This window comes from Branchiostoma lanceolatum, chromosome 1, assembly GCF_035083965.1.
Source record: "Branchiostoma lanceolatum isolate klBraLanc5 chromosome 1, klBraLanc5.hap2, whole genome shotgun sequence".
Lineage (NCBI taxonomy): Eukaryota > Metazoa > Chordata > Leptocardii > Amphioxiformes > Branchiostomatidae > Branchiostoma > Branchiostoma lanceolatum.
The window spans coordinates 43,037,817-43,058,076 of record NC_089722.1 but is presented as its reverse complement, the minus strand read 5'-3'; the positions used below and the strand labels follow the sequence as shown (position 1 = coordinate 43,058,076).

General features: G+C 46.5%; 1 protein-coding gene across 1 annotated transcript in view; it reads right to left on the bottom strand.

The window, feature by feature from the left end:
• LOC136424237 (pre-mRNA-processing-splicing factor 8) overlaps positions 1-20,260 on the bottom strand; it is a 38,486-nt gene that overhangs the window by 17,656 nt on the left and 570 nt on the right. The window contains exons 2-20 of the mRNA XM_066412773.1: positions 19,936-20,042; positions 19,196-19,364; positions 18,548-18,712; positions 18,036-18,251; positions 17,352-17,564; positions 16,723-16,848; positions 16,292-16,397; positions 15,544-15,734; positions 14,939-15,058; positions 14,255-14,444; positions 13,706-13,825; positions 13,164-13,298; positions 9,925-10,134; positions 8,961-9,084; positions 8,112-8,311; positions 3,762-3,925; positions 1,692-1,818; positions 822-1,014; positions 196-383 (exon numbers count right to left, since the gene is read on the bottom strand). Of these exons, the coding sequence (XP_066268870.1) occupies positions 196-383; positions 822-1,014; positions 1,692-1,818; positions 3,762-3,925; positions 8,112-8,311; positions 8,961-9,084; positions 9,925-10,134; positions 13,164-13,298; positions 13,706-13,825; positions 14,255-14,444; positions 14,939-15,058; positions 15,544-15,734; positions 16,292-16,397; positions 16,723-16,848; positions 17,352-17,564; positions 18,036-18,251; positions 18,548-18,712; positions 19,196-19,364; positions 19,936-20,011 (3,033 nt within the window). The 5' untranslated portion in view covers positions 20,012-20,042. The remainder of the gene's footprint in view (positions 1-195; positions 384-821; positions 1,015-1,691; positions 1,819-3,761; positions 3,926-8,111; positions 8,312-8,960; positions 9,085-9,924; positions 10,135-13,163; positions 13,299-13,705; positions 13,826-14,254; positions 14,445-14,938; positions 15,059-15,543; positions 15,735-16,291; positions 16,398-16,722; positions 16,849-17,351; positions 17,565-18,035; positions 18,252-18,547; positions 18,713-19,195; positions 19,365-19,935; positions 20,043-20,260) is intronic.

Here is a 20,260-nt window from a genome sequence, read left to right as displayed (position 1 = left end):
CTATGAAGATATAGGATCAGAATTAGGCGTCAAATATTGCAGCAGCAAAAAGTATCTTGAGCTCTGCTCCAGTATAAAACAATAAAATAGTATTTTGCATTTAAACCAAAGCATTTCAAGGAAATTGGTGACTAAATACATAAAAGAAAGTACAAGTTCAGAAAAGATAGGTGCAAGCAAGAGTTCCCTCCCCACCTTGTAGTTGATGACGACGTTGTTCTTGGCGGTCATGTAATCAGCAATGTTGTGGTCCACGATGAGACGGAGCAGCCTGTTCAGCAGCGTAAGATCGATCTTTTCGTACATCTTCTCAAACTGGGACTCCATCATCACGTTACACTCTCCCTCGCCCGTCTCCCACACATCCTGCAGGTTGTTTATCCCTGGAAACAAACACATAAACAAACAGATAAACAAACTGAGACTCCATCATGACCTTACACTCTCCCTTTCAAAATGTAGTACCACCCTGTTTGATTTTTCATGCTCGTATTAGATTTGGAGACTGCAGAGGATCTCATCCATAAAATTAACTTGCTGTGGCCTACCAAACTGACCAGAACAAGGAGGTCTGACAATGGTTAGGGTTACACCCTCCAAAAGTTAGATGTAGACTTGCTTATTCCTAAAAAGTTCCCATACCTTGGCACCACTTGTGCTTCAAATCTGCCCTAAAACTACCAAAAACAGTATCCTTTTCTTGCTTTTTCCTAAAAACAGTTCCTCGTTCCTTGGCACTATTTGCTGTACTTTGAATCTGCCCTGAACCTACCAGAAACAGTAAAATTTAGCTTCTTATTCCTAGAAAGACTTCCTCGTACCTTGGCACCACTTGTAGACCAGCAGCGGCGGGGGTTCCGTGTCGGCCGGTTTGATCCAGGGCGGGAAGAGCCGCCTCTTGTCGGCCTCGTACCAGAGGTACTGGTCCAGGTACGCGTCTGTGATCTTCTCCAGCGGCTCCACGTCGTAAACGGGGATCAGGTGGCTGTACAGGTCCATAAACTCGATTCCCACCTGGGAGAGAAAAAGAAAAGAAGACACCAGTTTAGCTCTATGAACAGATGAGTTATTCTTCCACTGGTCATGACAGAGAAGACAGATGCTTTGTATAGCAGTTACAGGTTCATTGTACATGTACCGGGGGAATGCCCCCAGCTGTTTTTGTACAGGTACATGAACTCTATTCCCACCTGGGAGGAAAAAGAAAGTGATACTAGTACTGTAAATGCCTTGAAGTTCACTGTAAGGAGAAAATGGACCGTTGGTGGCTTATTGTAGTGCTATTGTCACATACTGTAAGGTAATGGAAACACTGGTGGTTTTAAGTTTACAGTAAAATGGTCACCACAAAAACTGCAAACTTCAAACCACAGCAAAAATGTCAAGGATCACAGTAGTCATCTCGAACCAGTTTAGCTCACTGAAGAGCTATTCTTTCACTGCTCGTGAAGAAGACAGACACTATAGTATCTACAGCTTCATTGTACTGGAAAAATTCACCTAGCTACTTTAGACAACTTGTAGGGTAACATAGTGTTTTTATTATCTTTTGCAGCTTTGATTGAATTTGATGTTTGAATAACTTTTGTTTGGGGTTTTCCCCCCAGGGCTCATTGAAAATCATCAGCTGGCTACATGAATCCCCTGGTGAAACAAACAAACAAACAAACAACACGGAACTGCAGACCCACCTCCTTGAAGGCCCTCTGTGTGAGGAGGTGACGTTTGATGCGGCTGAGCGCCTCGTGAGGGTTATCGTACGCCTGCTCGATCAGGCCGAGTTCTTCCCGCTGGGACTGGTTCAGGCGACTCTTCACACTGTGGGGTCACAAACAAACAAATAAACAAACAATCAGGCATAGCTCCTGACGCTGGGACTGGTTCAGACGACTCTTCACACTGTGGAGGCACAAACCAATATTGCTCGAGTTCAACATCAACCTTGTTAGTAAAAAAATGCATGCAGATAATTCCTTAGAAGAAACAATAATCAACATACTCACTGAAAAATCTCCTGCCAAAGGTTGAGAGTTAACAGTGTTCTTTATGCCAGGCTTTGGTCATATCAAAATAAGACCATCATTGGGTGTTGGCAAGAGCAACTAGAGTTCCACGACCTCATACCTTCGCCAAATGATTTTAACCTTTTTGACTGACGTATCAGGAGTGTTTCTCATCAATTATAAATCATACCAGTTGATCTTCTTCACACAAAAAACAAAAGTATGAGCTTAACAAAGAAGGTTATGCTAACAAAGTAACATATATCATGAATTATGCAAATGAGGTCCTTATTAGCATAATTTGATTCAGCAATGTTCACATTCACATAACTTCCAAATGACACAAGTATGAAATTGCCATTATTTACCTGTATGGAATTATAGTGGTTTCTCATTAATTATGCAAATTAGGCCTACATTTGCATATCTTTTATCTATCAAAATTCCTCAATAACAAATGTCACATATTTCAATAGTCATATCATGGAACACAGCGGGTTTTTATAATTGTCTCATTAATAAATAGATTAGAATCTAATTTGCATAATTATCGTCCAATCATACATTGTGCATCACGTAAGCTATCTACATACCAAACATCATTAACATCCATCAAGCCCATCTTGAGTTATAGAATTTTCTCATTAATTATGCAAATGAGGTCTTCATTTGCATAATTGATATCTATTAATATTTCTCTCTTCTTCAGTTACATATGTCACATGTTTGAGAGTCCTATTGTGGAATTTAGCGGATGTATAAACTTTCCTCATTAATTATGCAAATTAGATACTGATTTGCATAATAAGCATCTAATCATGTACATCATCACTCAAGCTATCTACTTACCAAAAATCATAACCATCCATCAAGCCCTTCTTGAGTTATTCCCTTTCAAAGTCTGAACCAAAACCTAATCCTGCAGTTCCAAAAAAGCCGCTAGGGGGCCAAAACCTATACCACTTACTCTCTGTCCAAAGAGCTATCTACCACTCAAAAATCAGTTCCATAGCTTATCCAGAACACGAGATATTGAAACAGGAAGTTCCGCTGCAGTACCGTAACAAGCCGCTAGGGGACCCAAAATCTAATCATTTCCATGTCTCATCAAGACCTAGCCACCTACCAAATATCAAGACAATCCATCCAAGCCTTCTCGAGTTATGCTGTACGTTACAAACATACACACAAACGCTACCCTCTGCATAACCTTCTCGGCGAAGGTAACAATTGGCCAAGGCAAAACCTCAAGTCAGGATCATACTTATGTCAAGGTCCAGTCTAAGTTCAAGTCAAACCAAAGTTCTGAATCCAATACAAAGTTACACAAAATAAATAAACCTGAGCCAAGTCAAGCTCCAAACAAGGCAGCTGGATTTGCCCTTGTTTTGAGCTTGACTTGGCTCAGGTTGCAGGTTTTAAAAAGTTTTCCAATGTCAAAAAAAAGTCAGACACATCCCAAGGTCACACATCCCAAGGTCACACATCCCAAGGTCACACATCCCAAGGCCACACATCCCAAGGCCACACATCCCAAGGCCACACATCCCAAGGCCACACATCCCAAGATTACACATCCCAAGGTTACACATCCCAAGGTTACACATTCCAAGGTTACACATTCCAAGGCCACACATCCCAAGGCCACACATCCCAAGGCCACACATCCCAAGGTTACACATCCCAAGGTTACACATTCCAAGGTTACACATTCCAAGGTTACACATTCCAAGGTCACCCTAAGACACACTGCCCCACCTGTAGGCCTCCTTGAGCCTCTCGAGCGCCAGGATGAGCAGCTTGGTGTCGTGCTTGTAGGACAGCGGCGGGAAGGGGATGGGGGAGAACCGCCGGCTCTCCAGCCAGTGGACCGTCGTCGTGTAGATGGCAACCGCCTCCTCAGCCGTGATGTACGGGCCGTCCTGGGGAGGGGGGCGGGAAAACAGTCGGTTAAAATCACATTAGGGATGGTTCTGGGGGAGGGGGGCGAAAAACAGTAGGTCAAAATCACATTAGGGGTGGTTCTGGGGGAGGGGGGCGAGAAACAGCAGGTCAAAATCACATTAGGGATGGTTCTGGGGGAGGGGGCGAGAAACAGTAGGTCAAAATCACATTAGGGATGGTTCTGGGGGAGGGGGCGAGAAACAGTAGGTCAAAATCACATTAGGGATGGTTCTGGGGGAGGGGGCGAGAAACAGTAGGTCAAAATCACATTAGGGATGGTTCTGGGGGAGGGGGCGAGAAACAGTAGGTCAAAATCACATTAGGGATGGTTCTGGGGGAGGGGGCGAGAAACAGTAGGTCAAATCACATTGGGGATGGTTCTGGGGGAGGGGGGCGAGAAACAGTAGGTCAAATCACATTAGGGATGGTTCTGGGGGAGTGGGGCGAGAAACAGTAGGTCAAATCACATTAGGGATGGTTCTGGGGGAGTGGGGCGAGAAACAGTAGGTCAAATCACATTAGGGATGGTTCTGGGGGAGGGGGTGCGAGAAACAGTAGGTCAAATCACATTAGGGATGGTTCTGGGGGAGGGGGGCGAGAAACAGTAGGTCAAATCACATTGGGGATGGTTCTGGGGGAGGGGGGCGAGAAACAGTAGGTCAAATCACATTGGGGATGGTTCTGGGGGAGGGGGCGAGAAACAGTAGGTCAAATCACATTAGGGATGGTTCTGGGGGAGTGGGGCGAGAAACAGTAGGTCAAATCACATTAGGGATGGTTCTGGGGGAGGGGGGCGAGAAACAGTAGGTCAAATCACATTAGGGATGGTTCTGGGGGAGGGGGGCGAGAAACAGTACGTCAAATCACATTAGGGATGGTTCTGGGGGAGGGGGGCGAGAAACAGTAGGTCAAATCACATTAGGGATGGTTCTGGGGGAGGGGGCGAGAAACAGTAGGTCAAAATCACATTAGGGATGGTTATGGGGGAGGGGGCGAGAAACAGTAGGTCAAAATCACATTAGGGATGGTTCTGGGGGAGGGGGGCGAGAGAGAAGTGTAAGGTACAATCACATTAGGGACCATTCTGGTACAGGAAGGGTAATGCTTTATCAGTGGATATTTACTAGGTTTAGTAGAAACCATTTTGCATGTCTGCTAAAATGGACGTATATCTTGTATTCCATAAAGGGTTTGTCAAAATCAAGGATAGCATATTCTTCTCAGCAGTACCTTGAGATATGCACTCAGGGCTCTCCCCAGAAATTTTTAGGGGAGTGGTGCTCCCATTTTTAACAAATTAGAAGCTATTGCATTTTGGCCATCTTAATTGCAATTTGAGGCCTTCTCCTGGAACTCGAGCTGTAAATCTTACAGAAATAAGAGACAGAAAAGCTGTTGCATTTTGCCTTTATAAATTGCAATTGGAAGCTTTCTCCTGCAACTTAGGCTGTGAATGTTACAAACTAAAGATAGGATCAGAAGATCAAGCCCAAATTATTTTAAATTATTATCAAAATTAGGTTATTTAAAAAAATTATTTAAAAAAAAATTTAAAAAAAAGTAATGACTATTCATACAATTATGTAATGAATTTGAAATAAGAAATTTATGCCAGTAGAACATTATTCATTGGTATAGAGCACATTCAATAAAAACCATTTTAAAAAAACTTAATAGGTTTTGCTATTTATTTAGTAAAATGCCCCGCCAAACTTCGTCCAATTCCGCCTGGTTTGGAAGGGTATACCAGGAAAATTAACCGAATGTTGCCATCAGAAAATGCTTGGTTAATTTTTCAAAATCAATAATGTTACAATCACCCCAAAACTGCTCCAGTTATCGTCACAAAATGCGATCAATGCCGAAACTGTGTTAGGGGATTTCCCGCCATGTGATCACGTGATATCTTGCATAAACCAATCAGAGCACATGTTTTCATGACGCGGACCAATCAGCGCTTAGATTCATGCATATCAATGAGTAAACAAGATGGCCGCCGGATTGCCGCTAGCGAGGGTAATTTGAAGTGGTACCTTTGAAGTCAACCCCCGGCGTGAAATACGACTTGTCTAAGCTACCAAAGCAGAATTTTCACGGGAAAACAATGAAAGGAATAGATTCTCCGCCGAATACGACCACAAATGACGGCAAATCGGGGCAAATCACAACGTAGGGGCTGAAATGCTCGGCCGAAAATCGTGTTTTCCTTCACGTATTTTTGCTGGCTTTCTCTGATTGAGTCTTGAAAAAACAGGTTTTTAATGAGATCAATGCATGTCAAAGGCACTGATATCCATCGCTTGCAAGCATAACAATGACAAGAAACAAAGGAGTGTGATTACCCAACGGTAGGTGGCGTCCCCACGCCCGTAAGTACAATACAAAGCCAAACTTGTGGTGACTGTGTTTCGATAATTATTTTCCGATTTCTCGGCAAAGTATGTAACTGTTATGAAGCGGTCGGGAGTTACTAGTCGGGAGTATTGACGCCGATCCAATTTTTCGCTATTTTTTATCTACAAAAATACAAAGAAAAGACCCTAAATTTTGGAAGAGGCGCTGGGAATTTTGGGAGAGGCGCAGCGCCCTTGCACCATTGCGTAGGGAGAGCCCTGGCACTAATTCATACGATGTGTGTTCGCTGTACCTTTATGAACCTGTGCTACCAACACTGAAGGCCCAAACTTTGAATGAGCTACATTTTGTACTTTACTTGTACTTCTTAATTCATTCAGACCTTGTGTCATGGTTTGTTCATTCCTCTGTCCCAACAGTACCTTCAGGTAGTTGTGCTGTCTCTCCTGTTCGGCCTTCAGGTACAGCCTGGTCAGGCGCCCCAGGTTCTTCTTACAGACTTCTAAATAAATGTTTATTGTTTGTTTTTGTTTATTTGTTTACCTTTAGGTAGTTGTGCTGCCTCTCCTGTTCAGCCTTGAGGTACAGCCTGGTCAGCCGCCCCAGGTTCTTCTTACAGACTTCTAAATAAATGTTTATTGTTTGTTTTTGTTTATTTGTTTACCTTTAGGTAGTTGTGCTGCCTCTCCTGTTCAGCCTTGAGGTACAGCCTGGTCAGCCGCCCCAGGTTCTTCTTACAGACCTCTAAATAAATGTTTATTGTTTGTTTGTTTTTGTTTATTTGTTTACCTTTAGGTAATTGTGCTGCCTCTCCTGTTCGGCCTTCAGGTACAGCCTGGTCAGGCGCCCCAGGTTCTTCTTACAGACCTCTGGATAACTGTATGTTTATTGTTTGTTGTTTATCGTTTGTTTACCTTTAGGTAGTTGTGCTGCCTCTCCTGTTCAGCCTTCAGGTACAGCCTGGTCAGGCGCCCCAGGTTCTTCTTACAGACCTCTGGACAATTCTTTGTTTACTGTATGTCTACATTTAGGTAGTTGTTTATGGATCTGTTTGTTTGTTTGTTTACCTTTAGGTAGTTGTGCTGCCTCTCCTGTTTAGCCTTCAGGTACAGCCTGGTCAGGCGCCCCAGGTTCTTCTTACAGACCCCTAAATAAATGTTTATTGTTTGTTTGTTTTTGTTTATCTGTTTACCTTTAGGTAGTTGTGCTGCCTCTCTTGTTCAGCCTTCAGGTACAGCCTGGTCAGCCGCCCCAGGTTCTTCTTACAGACCCCTAAATAAATGTTTATTGTTTGTTTGTTTTTGTTTATCTGTTTACCTTTAGGTAGTTGTGCTGTCTCTCTTGTTCGGCCTTCAGGTACAGCCTGGTCAGCCGCCCCAGGTTCTTCTTACAGACCCCTAAATAAATGTTTATTGTTTGTTTTTGTTTATTTGTTTACCTTTAGGTAGTTGTGCTGCCTCTCCTGTTCAGCCTTGAGGTACAGCCTGGTCAGCCGCCCCAGGTTCTTCTTACAGACCTCTAAATAAATGTTTATTGTTTGTTTTTGTTTATTTGTTTACCTTTAGGTAGTTGTGCTGCCTTTCCTGCTCAGCCTTCAGGTACAGCCTGGTCAGCCGCCCCAGGTTCTTCTTACAGACCTCTAAATAAATGTTTATTGTTTGTTTGTTTTTGTTTATTTGTTTACCTTTAGGTAGTTGTGCTGCCTTTCCTGTTCAGCCTTCAGGTACAGCCTGGTCAGCCGCCCCAGGTTCTTCTTACAGACCTCTAAATAAATGTTTATTGTTTGTTTGTTTTTGTTTATTTGTTTACCTTTAGGTAGTTGTGCTGCCTCTCCTGTTCAGCCTTCAGGTACAGCCTGGTCAGCCGCCCCAGGTTCTTCTTACAGACGGTCTTGTCGACGGTGGCGCCGCGCCGGATGCGCTCCCGGTTGTAGTGGGCCGTGTTGGTCCACCAGTCAGCCTTCATCTTCACGTAGCGCAGGATCATGTTCTCTATCGGAGTGGGCAGGCCTGCGGAGGAACAAAACCTATTGCTTACCATAGGAACTATCCTAACATGATTTACATTTTAGTGACATTTGCATACTACTCTTACAAGTTATTGTCCTTGATATGATCAACCGTTTTTTCCAGTTTGAAATACCAGTATTAAATTTGTTTTGCAAAGTCATTCTAGTGACGCTGAGGAAGAGTGAGGGATATCACTTGAAATGTCCAGAAATAAATCTCCAAAGTTTATCCAGTTGTAGAGTTTGACTTCTCTTTATATAAAGCCTTTCTCAGTATTCTAGTTGGTGTTTGAGTGTAAGGACCCCCTATGCTGTGATTTACACACACCAGCCTCTGTATCTATATAGCCGGTATAACTGCCCTTGGAAGTAACACTCCAGCTCTGAGGCATGCAGCGCGGCAGCAGCTGGTTATAGTACCCTCAACGACCTGTCACACCTAACCTTTGCATACGTAGCTGTAAGCGTTATTTAAACTATCTATGGAGGATGCTCCTACAGTACTTGGAGGCATAACTACTTTTTTTCCTTTCAGAGGCGGTCTAGTTACTTTGTAATAAGTACGTTCACCAGTTTTCTAGTCATTTTGTACATCATGCAGACAAAATGAAGGTCAATCAACACTGAAGGGCGATGAAACGACAACTCACCAGGAACCTTCCAGGGGATGTTTGCCTTCCAGCAGCGCCAGGCCTCGCTGAGGTGCTGCAGGATGGTGCGCGCCTTGTTCTGCTTGATCCCCTCGGGCATCATGTCCAGGATGTCGTGCATCACCTGGGGCAAAGGGCAGGGGTTACAGCTGTCAATCATCCTACAGAGGTCATAGTTGCCAATCATCCTACAGAGGTCATAGCTGTCAATCATCCTACAGGTAATAGTTGCCAATCATACTATAGAGGTCATAGCTGTCAATCATCCTACAGAGGTCATATCTGTCAATCATCCTACAGGTCATAGCTGTCAATCATCCTACGTAGGTCATAGCTGTCAATCATCATACAGAGGTCATAGCTGTCAATCATTCTAGAGAGGTCACAGCTGTCAATCATTTTACAGGTCATAGCATTCAATCATCCTACGTAGGTCATAGCTGTCAATCATCATACAGAGGTCATAGCTGTCAATCATCCTACAGGTCATAGCTGTCAATCATCCTACGTAGGTCATAGCTGTCAATCATCATACAGAGGTCATAGCTGTCAATCATCCTACAGGTCATAGCTGTCAATCATCCTACGTAGGTCATAGCTGTCAATCATCATACAGAGGTCATAGCTGTCAATAATTCTAGAGAGGTCACAGCTGTCAATCATTCTACATCCTACAGAGGTCAAAGTTGTCAATCAAACAGCAGTAAGCATTTCTTCTTCTTCTTTACTGCTTAGCCACAAGGGTCTCTTTCACCAGGTCATACAGTATAAATATGAATTTATCAACAGGTATAACTGCAATTCGACATCATACACCAGATAAATGTAATTCACAATTGGCGTCTGTCATTACTAGTATGTCAGTCATCTAAAAAACCACAGATTCTTTGCAATGAAAAATTAGGATCCTTAAAGATTCCTAATCGAAAACTACATCATTTCCTATTTCAATGTCCAGCCCTACCGATGCTCGCAGCTCCAGGTCAAAGTGGCTCTCCACGCGTTGCTTAGTGACCGTCTTGGCCACGCCCTTGGAGTGCCGCCCCTCGAACTGTCTGGACAGTAGGTTTCCGAGCCAGCGCTCCAGCAGCGGCGTGATGCCCCGCATGAAGAATATCCACACGCGCCAGCCGGGCGCCCAGAAGCCGCAGCCGGGGCCTTTTCCTACTGGACCCTGTATGGGGGAGGGGGGCATCATTATTACTGGGGTGGGGAGGGGGGCAGGTTGCCAAGCCAGCGCTCCAGCAGCGGCGTGATGCCCCGCATGAAGAATATCCACACACGCCAGCCTGGTGCCCAGAAGCCACACCCGGGGCCTTTTCCTACTGGACCCTGTATGGGGGAGGGGGGCATGGTTAATACTGGGGTGGGGAGGGGGGCAGGTTTCCGAGCCAGCGCTCCAGCAGCGGCGTGATGCCCCGCATGAAGAATATCCACACACGCCAGCCGGGCGCCCAGAAGCCGCACCCAGGGCCTTTTCCTACTGGACCCTGTATGGGGGAGGGGGGCATGGTTAATACTGGGGTGGGGAGGGGGGCAGGTTTCCGAGCCAGCGCTCCAGCAGCGGTGTGATGCCCCGCATGAAGAATATCCACACGCGCCAGCCGGGCGCCCAGAAGCCGCAGCCGGGGCCTTTTCCCACTGGACCCTGTATGGGGGAGGGGGGCATGGTTAATACTGGGGTGGGGAGGGGGGGCAAGTTGCCGAGCCAGCGCTCCAGCAGCGGCGTGATGCCCCGCATGAAGAATATCCACACGCGCCAGCCGGGCGCCCAGAAGCCGCACCCAGGGCCTTTTCCTCCTGGACCCTGTATGGGGGAGGGGGGCATGGTTAATACTGGGGTGGGGAGGGGGGCAGGTTTCCGAGCCAGCGCTCCAGCAGCGGCGTGATGCCCCGCATGAAGAATATCCACACGCGCCAGCCGGGCGCCCAGAAGCCACAGCCAGGGCCTTTTCCTACAGGACCCTGTATGGGGGAGGGGGGCATGTTTAATACTGGGGTGGGGAGGGGGGCAGGTTTCCGAGCCAGCGCTCCAGCAGCGGCGTGATGCCCCGCATGAAGAATATCCACACGCGCCAGCCGGGCGCCCAGAAGCCACAGCCGGGGCCTTTTCCCACTGGACCCTGTATGGGGGAGGGGGGCATGTTTAATACTGGGGTGGGGCAGGTTTCCCAGCCAGCGCTCGAGCAGCGGCGTGATGCCCCGCATGAAGAAGATCCAAACGCGCCAGCCGGGCGCCCAGAATCCGCAGCCGGGGCCTTTTCCTACTGGACCCTGTATGGGGGAGGGGGGCATGGTTAATACTGGGGTGGGGAGGGGGGCAGGTTTCCGAGCCAGCGCTCCAGCAGCGGCGTGATGCCTCGCATGAAGAATATCCACACGCGCCAGCCGGGCGCCCAGAAGCCGCACCCAGGGCCTTTTCCTACAGGACCCTGTATGGGGGAGGGGGGCATGTTTAATACTGGGGTGGGGAGGGGGGCAGGTTTCCCAGCCAGCGCTCCAGCAGCGGCGTGATGCCTCGCATGAAGAATATCCACACACGCCAGCCGGGCGCCCAGAACCCACAGCCGGGGCCTTTTCCCACAGGACCCTGTATGGGGGAGGGGGGCATGGTTAAAACTGGGGTGGGGAGGGGGGCAGGTTTCCCAGCCAGCGCTCCAGCAGCGGCGTGATGCCCCGCATGAAGAATATCCATACGCGCCAGCCGGGCGCCCAGAATCCACAGCCGAGGCCTTTTCCTACTGGACCCTGTATGGGGGAGGGGGGCATGGTTAATACTGGGGTGGGGAGGGGGGCGTCTTGCCGAGCCAGCGCTCCAGCAGCGGCGTGATGCCCCGCATGAAGAAGATCCACACACACCAGCCGGGCGCCCAGAATCCGCACCCAGGGCCTTTTCCCACTGGACCCTGTATGGGGGAGGGGGGCATGGTTAATACTGGGTTGGGGAGGGGGGGCAAGTTGCCGAGCCAGCGCTCCAGCAGCGGCGTGATGCCCCGCATGAAGAATATCCACACGCGCCAGCCGGGCCCCCAGAAGCCGCACCCGGGGCCTTTTCCTACAGGACCCTGTATGGGGGAGGGGGGCATGGTTAATACTGGGGTGGGGAGGGGGGCAGGTTTCCGAGCCAGCGCTCCAGCAGCGGCGTGATGCCCCGCATGAAGAATATCCACACGCGCCAGCCGGGCGCCCAGAAGCCGCACCCGGGGCCTTTTCCTACTGGACCCTGTATGGGGGAGGGGGGCATGGTTAATACTGGGGTGGGGAGGGGGGCGTCTTGCCGAGCCAGCGCTCAAGCAGCGGCGTGATGCCTCGCATGAAGAATATCCACACGCGCCAGCCGGGCGCCCAGAAACCACACCCGGGGCCTTTTCCCACTGGACCCTGTATGGGGAGGGGGGCATGGTTAATACTGGGGTGGGGAGGGGGGCAGGTTTCCCAGCCAGCGCTCCAGCAGCGGCGTGATGCCCCGCATGAAGAATATCCAGACACGCCAGCCTGGCGCCCAGAATCCACAGCCGGGGCCTTTTCCCACTGGACCCTGTATGGGGGAGGGGGGCACCATTAATACTGGGGTGGGGAGGGGGGCAGGTTTCCCAGCCAGCGCTCCAGCAGAGGCGTGATGCCCCACATGAAGAATATCCACACGCGCCAGCCGGGCGCCCAGAATCCACAGCCGAGGCCTTTTCCTACTGGACCCTGTATGGGGGAGGGGGGCATGGTTAATACTGGGGTGGGGAAGGGGGAATGGTCAATATTGGGGTGGGGAAAGGGGCACCCAGAAACTGCAGCCGGGGCCTTTTCCCACTGGGCCCTGTATGGGGAGGGGGGCATGATTGTGATTAATACTGGGTGGGGAGGGGCGCAGGTTAACACTGGGTCAACAGGTTTCTTCCCGAAAACAACTTGTAATCTCACTGAATCTGATGTAATTGGACTAGTTCTTATCTACTCAAAATGTGACAAATGAAAATTTACAGAAGACAATCATCTTCCTCTTTTCATGTCCTGTAGACAGGAGGCTTGAGGGCTTTCCTGTATTTTGTTTATGTAAATTTGAGAAGAATTGGGCAAAGGCAGGAAATGGATATTGAAACCTTTCCTCATCATACAACTTTAGCATAAGATGTAGGGTGAAAACAAGATATGATAACAAAGACACCTGTACATATCAGTCAGCTGTTTGAAAAACAAGCCAGTACTTACAGTGTTGAACCTGTAGTAGATGAGATGCTTGAGGTCCTTGCACATGCGGATCTGCCTCATCAGCTTGTACTTGTACCGGTACATGCCCGTCAGCTGACCCACGTGGGCGAAGATGTACTGCAGGCCGTCAGACAGCTAACATGAAGAAAAAAAATGGTTAGGAAACTCTTCTCAAAGGAAACAGTCAGGCCTCCGGAATCATTTTTGGGAATAGAAATTTAGGTGCACAAAAGAATGTTGAGCGTACAATTGGTAACTTATGATTTTCTTCTAAACAAGTGATACAAACAATTGATTATTCTGCTGTTGCGGTCCCTGACATAGGTAACGCTAAAATGTTTCTATGTTAAAGTAAAATTTTAGCAAGATGTCAACAAAGGTCATGAAACTGTGTGTACCAAGGTACAGACTTTCCCCTCAGACTTATGTTCATCTTGTAGTTCAGCAATGTTACCTTAAATCTACCTAAAGCCTACAAATCAAACTGTGGCCCAAACTGATAAAGTAAAAATCGTCTCATCCACAATTCGTGTTTGTCTCACCTGGAAGGCGTCGACGTTGCCGAGGCGATACTGCACGTGGGAGTCGATGATGAGTTTGGTCAGACGCAGGATCTCACGACACAGATGAAACGCGTTTCCGAACCTTGACTTCTTCCTCTCCTGCAACGATAAACAAACAAAAAATTAATTTACAACAACACAACATGAACCCTAATCCTGCTACACTTGGACTTTGGAGTAAAATTTCTAACCTCTGGGGACAGAGGTAGAACGAACAATCCTTTGACAGATATATGTACCTGAAAAGGCAAATCTACACGAAGGTCTTTGTGAAACAGATTATCTCCTGATACAGAGACATTGGATGTATGCACCTGACTCAAACAATGGGTCAAACACGCTAGACAGCTTGTGACATCATACCAACATTCGGGGAGGTCCAGTTTCTCCATGTTGGAAATTACAGTTTAAAATCCATTTCTACCAAAACAGGCTGATGTTCATACTAACTAATGAAGGCATCCATCCATTGATTCATGTTATTTCGTAGGTTCCTATTTCATGACAGAGCTGAGAGGATCTCCCGACCTTTGTGGTGAGTGTCTTGACAGGTTTGAGGTTGAAGTTGTAGTCGAGATGCAGGTAGTTGAGGTTCTTGCGGTGGATGAGCAGGTTCAGCATGTTGTAGCCCTGCCGGCACACCTGCAGTCCTGCCTCCACCCAGTCCAGCGTCGTCGACTGGAAGAACTTCGTCGCCTTGAACGAACGAAACAGGTACCTGGGAGGAACAGTAGAAGAAATGAAGACATGTAGAGGAACATTAAACTTCATCCAGGTTCAGCTTAACCTTCTCCCTGCTGCCTATGTCTGTAACCAATAAGGAACAGAACAGGTACCTGGAAGGAACAGTAAAATGAAATTAAGATTTGACGAGGAACTTGGTGGCCTTGAAGGAACGGAACAGGTACCTCGAAAAAATGGTCAAAAAACATTCAGACATGTAAAAACTTTTTGGCAGAATTTCAGCTCAAGTCGGGAGTCTACAGAGGCAAGACCATATGCATTGAGAGCTGTTAAATCAACTGTCTTCCAGTGTTGGATTAAAGATGCTGGGTTAAGAACAGAGATGAGATAGGGACAATATGTTTTGACAGCATTCTTACTGTAAAACCACCATGTAGCTGCGCCACCATGCAGGAAGGAGAAGCATTACACCTTGATGAAAACTGCTGAACAGGCAGCAATGGAAGTCTGTGTTTGTGTTTTACTTACCGTTTCTTCTGTGCCTTGGGAGGTTTGTGTTTGAGAGCATTCAGTACGTAATACTTCAGCAGCTTCTGGTAAGAGACACGGACTTTAACAGGCATCCCGGCTGGACAATGTTCACGGTACCTGCAGAAAAAAGAACAAGATTAACATTTTGCTTTTCAGATAAGGCCACACAAATCTATTTTCTTACTTCTTTGGAATTTATAGCCAAAAAATATCAGCAAGAGGTCCAGAAGAAAATAGGGGGCTGGGAGGAAAACATCACTTTGTCTTATCTATTTCTGTTTTATTTAGCCAAGGTGGGCCATTTCAATGTACATGTAAGACACTGCTTTACATTGGGGCCCTGTATATACTAAGATGATGGTGTCTTGGCCATATTTTGTCCGATCCTTACCTCTTCTCTTATGACCTCAATGACATTAGCTGCTAGCAGGCCAATCTGAATTTTTCATGAATAAACAAATGTAGAGCTGTGTACCTAAACAAACTGGTATAGGTACACAGGTTTAGGTACAGGTCGGGACCTGAACCTGTAACTGTGCTACTAATGTTCAAATAATGGTTGATTTTCAAAAAGTGCTAAAACCATCAAACAAACAACTCACCAGCACTTGACGAGCGGAATATCAACTGCACGTCGCGTGCGGCCGGAGCGCAGGTGGAAAGGCCGCGGCGCCCAGAGCAGGGCGATGCCGTTGGCCGTGTTGTCGGTGTAGAGCGGGGAGTCCTGCAGGAACGGCTGCACGAACTCGGGAAGCTCAAACTCCTCATCATCGTCAGGCAACGGTTCCCATGACTACACAGGACACACACGATTGGTCAGTTGGTTTTGAGAGAACACATGGGATTGGTCAATTGGTTTTGACAGAACACACAGGATTGGTCAGTTGGTTTTGAATCATGAAAGACACACAGCATTGGTTTAAAAAATCAAAACATAAAAAAGAGCCTGAAAATTGTAAGGGTTTTCACTTTTTTTCAATTTTCGAAATGAAAAAATTATTTCCACAAATGAGATTGGCCATACTTTGCATCTGCACTGAGTCACAGGAAGTTGCAATATTGCCGTTCATTGTTAACGACAGAGTACAGCTGTACCGTACCTTGACAGAGTGTCTGTGTGCGATGGGGTTGATGAGATTTAAACCTAAGCTATAGCTATGAAGTGTAGGATGTTAGGTTTGTCCTACCTTGACAGAGTGTCTGTGTGCGATGGGGTTGATGAGATCTATACCTAAGCTATGTAGAGTAGGGCTGTACTGTACCTTGACAGAGTGTCTGTGTGTGATCATGTGATGGGGTTGATGAGATTTAAACCTAAGCTGCTATGAAGTGTAGGATGTTATGTCCTACCTTGACGGAGTGTCTGTGTGCAATTGGGTTAATGAGGGGGTCGAAGTAGAAGGCCGGCAGGTCAGGATCTTCCGTCTTGATGAACACCACGTTGGGGATGTGGTACCTAGAACACACACATGGGGGAAAACAGCATTAACATGGCAGGATTACAGACCAATCTTGTATCATATTCAACTCAGGTGCAAAGGTAATCTCAAGGGTAATGCTATGCAGGACTGTTAAGGCTTGTATTCACTTTTTCTTAAACCTGATGATATACCAATGGATGCATTGACCAATGGATTACCGTCTTACATTGGTAACTGATCTGTTGCTTTTTATACATTTTGCCACTGTATCAGACAGGTTATGATTCTATCAAATACGGAGATCTTTTCCAATGGCAATGAGCGTTTGCGAGAAGGAAACAGTCATAGGAGAAAACATACCATGAGAGGTGGACTTGGTAGGGCAGGTTGTTGTACAGGTACGGGAACGCGATCTTGTACTCCGTCCGGATCGGCTGGCGGATGATGATCTTGTTGATGTCGTTGAACTCGTTCCAGTCCTCGTCTCTATAACAGGCACAGAGGAAACAATGTGTTTGTTTTCAGAAATTCTACATCGATGTTAGGAGGGCAGTACACAAGCCATGGATAAGATATGAACAGACCCACCATAGAGTCTACTGCCTTGATAAATGACCTGCACCAATATGGTCCAGCTATCCTAACATGGTAGAGCCTGCTCAACATTTCTTGTCCAGTAAGTTTTTGTGCAAGAGTTAGACGTAAGTTTTTTGTATCAGATCTGTATTGTATCCATATATGTATGGCATAGTACGGCATTACACACCAGCTTCGCAGGCACACTGCACAGCAGCAGCTGGCCATATTACACTTAACGATCTGTCACACCTAACATTTGCACCATCTAGCTACAAGCTTTCTGTGGATTATAGCAAAATGTCCCATATCGCCATATTACACTTAACGATCTGTCACACCTAACATTTGCACCATCTAGCTACAAGCTTTCTGTGGATTATAGCAAAATGTCCATTTCTAGTAGTACTTACTGCAGGTTGCTGTCCCTGATGAGAGGTTCAAACTTGGGTCCTCCCGGGATGGCCTGATTCAGCGCCTTCGAGGTGAAGAACGACTTCAGGTCGAACAGGTAGAAATAGTTCTCATCCACCAGGTCCGTAAGCAGCTGGTTAGCCAGCCGGTACAGGGTGGACATGATCGGCAGCGTCAGGCGCCACAGCTTGTACGTCGTGCCGTTTACAAACCTGAAACAAACAAACAAACAACCTTTATACAAGAAGGAGGAAAAGGCCAGTGTGATTCACATCCAGTCTGAGTGGGAAGCATCCCAATAGAGCATTACCTAGAGGTCATACAGCATAGGTCAGAGAACACGACCATTTATTTGTCAGAGATTGGAGGTCATGAAGCAAAGGTGATAGTGTAGAGTTCAAAGAACATGACCCTAACTTAGTCAGGGATCGGTGGATGAGGCAAAGATTAAAGTGAATCTAGGTCAGAGGGTGTGACAATTTCTTTGTGTCAGATGTCTGACATGATAGAGCAAAGGTAACAGTGCAGAGGTCAGAGGGCATGACCTTACTTTGTGTCAAATTTCTGAGATGATAGAGCAGAGGTGACAGTGCAGAGATCGGAGAGCATGCCCCTTACTTTGTCAGAGATTTGAAGTCATATACAAAAGGTGACAGTGCAAAGTTCATAGGGCATGACCTTACTTTGTGTCAGAGAGAGGCTTGTGGTCGTAGAACCAGCCCATGACCTCGGAGTCCTCATCGTTGTCCATCTCCATCTGGATTGGCTCCAGCGGCTCCACGTCCAGAACGTTGTCGGCGTAGTCGAGCGGGGGCTCTTCATCGTCGAAGGGCGGGAAGCGCATCCGCTTGAAGTGGCGCCGATCTCGCTTCTCCCGCCGCATCATGATCCACATGGTTCTGGGGAGGGACGGGGAATGGGGGTTAGAGCCTGACACACACACACAAACAAAAAAACATGCACACTCACACATGTACACAAACACATAGACAGACATATGTACTCACATATGCACTCACACATGCAAAGACACACATGCACACTCACACACACACAAGCAGACATGCACATACAGACACGCATACATAAAAAGACACACACACACACACACATGCAAGCATACACACACAAACGCACACACACAGACAAGTTAAACACAATAATCCCCACCCCTGGGGTGGTGTGACAAACTCACCCCCACTGCGCGATGTAGACGGGCTCGATGACCCAGGGGATCTCGTTGACGAAGGTGATGGCGCCGGTGATGTGGTAGATGACGCTGACGTCCCGGATCTGCTCCCACGGCATCGGCATGTTCTCCAGCAGCTTCAGCACCGCGTGGGGCATGTACTTCAGCGCACTGGATAAAAGGCAAACGTAGAATTTATTCACTTCTTTATTACCTCCATAAAAATGGAGAGTAGAGTTTTGACCCTGTTTTGTTTGTACGTAACGTTCATGTCCAATGAACACTTAACTTAACTTGAGAATCTCTGGATCCAGAGGTTCTTAAGAGATGCCATTGTGATGACATTTGGTATGTGGGTACATATTGTGAACCCAAATGTTCAAGGTTGATTTTGGGGCCTCCTGGTGGCCGATCTTGGTACTGCAGCAGGACTTCTGTTTTTTTCTATCTTTTGCTATGGACATGCTATGGTCTTGTTTATTTCTATTTTCTTTTACCAGAGAGAGTAGATCTTTCAGTGATACGACAATATGAACATGGCAAAATCAGATTTTTACATCAAATACCAAAATCGTCATATACTAGTCATTAACAAACCAGTCACTATCACTATTTTTCTGAAATGTCTTCAAAATTCAAGCACGACAACCCTACCCTAGGTAGACTCTCTTGTCGTGGCGGAACTTGCGGTTGGTCATGTCGCCGTGGTCGCGGATGATTTTGCGGACGTGCTCGGGAGGCATCTCCTCCTTCTGGGCGTCGACGAAACCGAACTTCCGCTTCTCGGCGTACCGCTTGGACTGCAGCTGCTGCCATTTCCGTGCTGGACAAAAAAGATCTTACTTAGCATTCCTCATTTCGTATATAATATTAACATTTGGATTAATGCTACTTGCATAATTCAGCACAAGCTACCTTCTAGTAGAAGTTCTACAATTATGTTGTGTTGACTTTCTCTAAATTACACCATTCCAACTTGAAAAAGTATGCTTGATTCCATCATTTTTCTTTGAATAGTTTAACATTCCAATCCAAGTTTAAATAATATCATGCTAAGTACAAGTAGTAGATAATTTTCTAAACTATACTGTATACACCAAAAATAATTACTCAAGCAACTGGATAAAATTTTGAAACAGTCAACTGTGACTGTTTCAAAATTTTATCCAGTTGCTTGAGTAACTATTTTTGGTGTATCTTACTACCTGGATGTCTAACCTTCATCAACGTATACTGTATACATCTTTAAGTTCAGAAAACTGCTACAGTGCTCTCCTTTTCGAACTAGTAATCCATGTGCGCATTGTGCAAGTGTTCAGGAGAAAAACATAATTTGTTAAAATCTATCTACATTATCATTAGAATTTAGAACCCACGAAGCAAGTTTTTCTCACCCTTCTCCTGAAGTTTCTCCTCCGACATGAAGTCGGGGACTCCGTGTCCTCCTGGCATGAAGCTGTACGCCGCCATGGTGGACGGGTGTCGGAAAAGCTACTTCTCACTGAAAATCAGAAACATGTCATAAATGTTCAAACCGTTAGTTTGTGGATCATGCTAAATCATGTAAATAGTGTAAGCCTCCTTTACAACGAACCCGTCTTGGATCTAGCTGCTTGCATACTTTCCGTATGTGCATTTAAGCAACCTCCTTGATTTAAGTGAATCTGGACAGCTAAAACATGAGTGCAGCATTCAATACAAAAATACTTTATGGCATAA